We start from the raw sequence: 5,599 nt of genomic DNA, 5'->3' as shown, positions 1-5,599 counted from the left end.
GATTCTGTGATTCTGTGATTCTGTCAATGCCATGCCCCATTATAAAGAATCACCAGTAGTGAAAAAAACCACAAAATGTCAACAGTCATTTTGCACATATACAGGGAAGATGTTTTTAGAGGTCTTTGAAGAAAAAGCATAACCCTGGCAAGCCATGTGAGATTCCTCTTATAGTTGACAGACAGCTAGTCAGCATAATGACCTTTATGGCACAATTAATCCCTGCTTAAAAAACTGATAATTTGATCAGTTGAATCTCCCTTATTATCCTTCAAATTTTCTTCACTGTGTTGATTGTAACTGGACAAAACCAGGGAGGTGAGTACTACTCATTGTTTCTATGAATACGAAGATGCCATAGGAGTTTGATGAGACATTGACAGATGGCCCAACAATGCTTGAGCAAATATCTATTTAGCTTTATGAGGTTTGCCTTGAGTTTTAAGTTCCTTTTTCAAAACTCCATGGGGTACCATGAAGCCATTCAATGTACCCGCATGGATTGTGTGATAATAGAGATAACTGCTCTGTGGACAAGTGCTGACTGATACCTGGTCAGTTTGGTGTGTGAGCTGAATGAACAGAGGCTTGCTTCCACCTGAACAGTTGGATATGCCAAATGACAGAATAAACTGATATAGTAAAAGATGCTGGAGTCTCCCAAACAATCTTTTTGGTTTTGTTCCAAATAATAGGTCAAGGATTCCCTGTGAAACTTAATTGACAGTTATATTTTTCAAACCAAGGCAAAAAAAACCCCAACTTATAATTAGGCACATAACTGCTAGAAAGTCATTGTTTTATTATGATTATCAAGAATTGCTACCATTCAAATTCTGATTTTCATTATCTGGCATAAAACCTGATAGGTCTCTCCTGACATTTTTAGGAGCAGCTGTTACTAGAGCTTTTTTGACAATCACACTATTTAGTTCCTTTGAAGGAAATGAAGTCATGTGTTTCAAATGTCAAAGTTTGGAAACAATGAACTAGATAATTACTTAATTACCATGAAATTACCAGGTAATTACAATTCAGTGTATTGATTTTGAACCCAGAACAGAACACACATGTCATGACACTCAATATATTACCAAACTGACGCGTGCTTCCTTTTTGAATCTTTGCTACTGTTTGCTGCAGAGATGCATAGCATTTTCTATCATGTATTAGCATTTAGAGATGGACTTATGCAGTTACACTTTTCTTTTTTTCAGAGTAGATATGATTTTTACACCTGGACCTCCATCTACTCCCAAGCATAAGAAATTCCAAAAGGGAGGAGCTTTTTCTTACCCTTCACAACAGTCTCCCAGGTGATTTTTTTTTTTTTTTTATGCCTAGTATTTTGCACAGACCAAAACAGAAATAAAAAGTTAATTCATACCAAAAAGCATGCCCTTCATTCATCCAGCCAGTACACTGTTCTAGTAATGATACTGAGAGGATATGTTGCTATAAGATATATATGTGTAAATGTCGAGCCAGAAAGACACTAGTTTCCCGAAGAACAATGTATGATGTAAATCTAAACTTAGTGGTTTCTTAATTGTGTAGCTCAACTTCTCCACAGTTTGGAAATGTGATTTTATATGAAATACATACGTTTGTTTGCTAATATAGTGAATTTCTAGCATTCAACTAATAAACCCAGTTAAAAACTCAACAAAAATCACCAATAATTTGAAGGCAAACCCATTATCTTCTTGAAGTGAAAAAAGTGAGAATTACTGAAAATAAATTGCAATACCAGGTTTCTGGGTGTGAAAGTTACAGCATGTTGTTGTACTGCTGCATTCCTAGTAGCAAGAATTCAATAATAAATGACATTTCTTCTGTTATTTACAACTATCAATCTGTCAATAAATACCCATGAAGAACCACACAAGACTATCAACAATCTGTCACCAAAGCTGTTATCGTTGCTCAGAACAAAAGTAATCTTACAGAAAATAAATTAATTTGGATCTATCTGCTTTATCCTGCCCAGTGAAAAATATAGAAGTATGTATGTATATGGAAGAGGCAATGATTGTTTGAAAAACAAAGCAGATTGCAAAATTTGAATGAGCCCATATCATCAGTTATCCAATGTGCAAAATCTGACATGTTTTAGTTATTGTTTCTGCTTTAGTAAGATATATTCACAGGTATATTTTCAATTTTGTCAGAAAGAGAAGAACTGGACCTGTTAAACCGAAATTTTTAGGGTATATTTGTTGTAAGTCATGTTAAAAAACAAGTGCATAGAAGTTGTTTTTCTAGACTTTGACATAGATTATGGAAAGAGATAGATTCCTTTGAGGTTGGTTTGAAAACCTTTAAATAAAAATTGAACTTGATAATGACCATCCCAGATCCCATGAAGTTATAAATCAAAGTTCTGTAGTTAAGCAGAGATCATCTTCCTACCTCTTGGTTAGTCCATCTGATGGACAGGCAGTAGGAAATTGCATAGAATAAAATTTATTCTAGAATCTACTTTAAGTCTCCAGGCCAGACTGTCTCTTTTCAGCATTTCCAGTGTCTGCCACTTACTATTTATTTTAATGAAATGGAGAATGAAAAAACACTCAGCCTTGAAATTCAGATTCAGTCTTCAAAGTCACTAATTACAAATAATTAGATTTTAAAACACATGGCCATCTGCAGACCCACTATCTAGACAATCTTGACATTTTTCCCAAATGTGAAATTATTCCAGCAAGTCTAAGATTAATTTCACTTTCATTTTGAACCTTTTTTTGCTTTTGTTTTTCTTAATCTTTATTTTAATTTTGAACCAAAATAATTTTAAATTAAAAATCAGGAATATGCTTTTTAGAAATGCATTGGAATCACATAAAATAGACTTTTGTTTCTGTTTGTATGATAAATAATTAAATCCAGTCTTTTCTTAAATGGAGCTCCAAGGAGCTATATGAATATACCACCAAGACGGTACTTCTGTTTTCTGCTATAAATTACTTACTATGCTGCAAAGGAAAACTGAACACTAATAGAGGTATTAATTCTTTATAGAAATGATCCATATGTAGCCAAAGCATCTACAGCAGATACTGAAGACCAAAGTATGATGGGCAAATTTGTTAAAGTTGAACGACAGGTAGGTAATTTCATTACAATGATGGAGGTTGAGGTGCTTGTACAGAAATGACAAAGCTGACATAAATTCTGCATGAGTCTTTGTCTGACCCAGGCAGATTTGTACTGTTGATGATCGACTCACACAGATCTTATACTAGATCTTATACTAATGATCATAAAACTATGTTGTTTGTTAGTTTTTAATGAAATAATTTAATTAACTGGGAAATGTGTATTTTGAAACCTGTTGAATGAATATCGTTATATATGGCAGCAAGACCCTAACCATAATGTTTAGATGGGACTTTTTGACTCCCTTAAATTCCATATTCATCATGTCTGGTGTTTTGCTGTGAGGACCAGCCACCTTCTGCAGGGTCTGGCACTCAAAAGGACTGCCTCCACAGGTATCTGTGCATCCTGACTTATTTCTTAGCAAGTCAAGACATTCTCATTTTTAAATACATAACTAACCAACATGGAGGCAAGTGGCATTGATTCACATAAATTCCTTTAATTGAATGTAAATGTGCAGACACAAAGTACTATGAAAAAAGAAAGGAAATTAGTCCCTAATATTTGACCCTGATGTTGTGGGACTGTTAAGAGTTAGAGAACAGATCTGTGTGCAAAGGTAACTCCATCTGTTGTGTTTTGGTAATAGCTATTTACCGTATGGTATCAAGACTTTGGTCATAACATTGTAGTCTGCTCTTGGATGCTGGACTGACAAGTATCCAGCGATGCTAAGAATTTTTTTGGCACAGTTCATAGGGTCGGGTCTTCTTAATCTGAGGCAGTTAGAGGATAAGCTGGCATCCACTGAAGTCCAGCTTTCAGGGGAAAGTCATGATTATTCTATAATTACCTTTATGACCAATAAGGTGGCAGCACACCATTGCTGGGGGCAGTGCACCTATGGGAGCATTGACTCTTTCATTGAAAAACTGACTTGAGACAATATCATAACAATGCTATTTTTCAGGTTAATGACATGGGGAAGAAACTGGATTTTCTTGTTGATATGCATATGCATCATATGGAACAGCTTCAAATACAAGTTGCTGAGATAACTCCATTAAAAGAAACTGCTTCTCCTGGAAAGGAGAAGAGAGAAGAAAACAAATATTCTGAATTAAAAACAATAATATATAAATACACTGAGCAGTGTGCTCATGAAACTCCTTATAACTTCCATCAGGTTCCAGTTAACAAAGTCAGTCCTTTTGGTTTCTCAGCACGTGGTCATATGACTCATTCACAACCTTTATCAGCAGGTGGGCAAAACTCTGGCAAACTGCAAGCCACACCTTCCTCAACTTCATATGCAAAAAGGCCAACAGTTTTGCCTATATTTACATTAGTGGACTCCCAGGTTACCTACCACTCTCAAGGAGACCTACAAAGCCCTTACTCAGATAAGGTGCCTCCAAGGCAGAGAAGGAGCTTAACAAGAGACAGCGATACTCCATTATCCCTTCTCTCTGTCAACCATGAGGAACTTGAACGCTCCCCAAGTGGCTTCAGTATTTCCCAAGAAAGAGATGACTTCCCGTTTGGCCCCAATGGGGGATCAGCGTGGATGAGAGAGAAACGCTACTTAGCAGAGGGGGAAACGGACACAGACACCGACCCTTTTACACCAAGTGGCTCCATGCCTTTGTCTTCTACAGGAGATGGGATTTCAGATTCAGTATGGACCCCTTCAAACAAGCCAGTTTAAAAGTGCGTCTGGGGGCAGTCACTGGTTGACTTCTCCGTGTAATGTAAGCATACTTTGTATATCTCACTTACTCTACACCCAAAGCTTACTAGTTCAAAACACCAATGGCTGCATAAGATGCATGTGATATTAGTGGTAGTCATTCTGCACCATTTCATACAATTTACTAATGCAGTTTTTTTCATGCTACCAAAACTAAGGAGCTTAGTTTTGAGCATGGTTTGCATGACTTTACCCTATATAAATGGTACAGCTGATTTCTTCTATGATACATATCTATCTGATACTCTTCAATACAACAATGGTGAATTGATAACAAGCGAGATATGATGGTCCTTGCTATGTTTTGTAAACAGAGCAGCAAAGTAAAAATATTTTCAGGAGCAATATCCCTTTGTGTAAACATAACATTTGAATCCATTTTCCAGTATAAGTAAATCAATCTCCAACCTAACCAAGAATGTCTAATATTCAAAGCAGGGAAAAAGCTGAGACAAAGTAAATGACCTTACCGAGACAGTTTTGTGAACTGAATGTTTTTCATGTTATCTATTATACATCTACCCATGAAATACAATGTTAAAATTAAATTAGGGATACACTTTAAAATTTTCAAAGCCACCTCCTGGGAATAGTCATGGATATTTATTTATTTATTGTAAAATGTAAATATAAATCCCTCAAACTACTTTGAAAATCTCCACTAGTGTTTGTAAAATTGCTCAGAGCCTGACTACAACGGTATTTTGTAAAAAATCTTTTGCTCGGTCCATTTGTTACTTAGAGGGA

At 35.8% G+C, this 5,599-nt stretch overlaps 1 protein-coding gene across 1 annotated transcript; it reads left to right on the top strand.

Annotated features, from left to right (window-relative positions):
- Positions 1 to 1,221: 1,221 nt before the first annotated feature.
- Positions 1,222 to 5,193, top strand: KCNQ3 (potassium voltage-gated channel subfamily Q member 3). Its single transcript, XM_010173383.2, has 3 exons — positions 1,222 to 1,316; positions 3,022 to 3,106; positions 4,073 to 5,193. The coding sequence occupies exons 1-3, from the start codon at positions 1,225 to 1,227 to the stop codon at positions 4,808 to 4,810; spliced, it is 915 nt and encodes a 304-aa protein (XP_010171685.2). The 5' UTR covers positions 1,222 to 1,224; the 3' UTR covers positions 4,811 to 5,193.
- Positions 5,194 to 5,599: the final 406 nt, after the last annotated feature.

This window comes from Antrostomus carolinensis, unplaced genomic scaffold, assembly GCF_000700745.2.
Source record: "Antrostomus carolinensis isolate BGI_N321 unplaced genomic scaffold, ASM70074v2 scaffold3618, whole genome shotgun sequence".
Classification (NCBI taxonomy): domain Eukaryota; kingdom Metazoa; phylum Chordata; class Aves; order Caprimulgiformes; family Caprimulgidae; genus Antrostomus; species Antrostomus carolinensis.
The sequence above is the reverse complement of the archived record's forward strand: the minus strand, read 5'-3'. Positions and strand labels throughout refer to the sequence as shown.

What these genes read in the sequence shown, in the direction of transcription:
- KCNQ3 (XM_010173383.2), top strand. Translation starts at nt 1,225, where the DNA reads ATGATTTTTACACCTGGACCTCCATCTACTCCCAAGCATAAGAAATTC. An exon ending in CCTTCACAACAGTCTCCCAG is followed by an intron (nt 1,317 to 3,021) that starts GTGATTTTTTTT and finishes AATTCTTTATAG; the next exon opens with AAATGATCCATATGTAGCCA. An exon ending in TTGTTAAAGTTGAACGACAG is followed by an intron (nt 3,107 to 4,072) that starts GTAGGTAATTTC and finishes GCTATTTTTCAG; the next exon opens with GTTAATGACATGGGGAAGAA.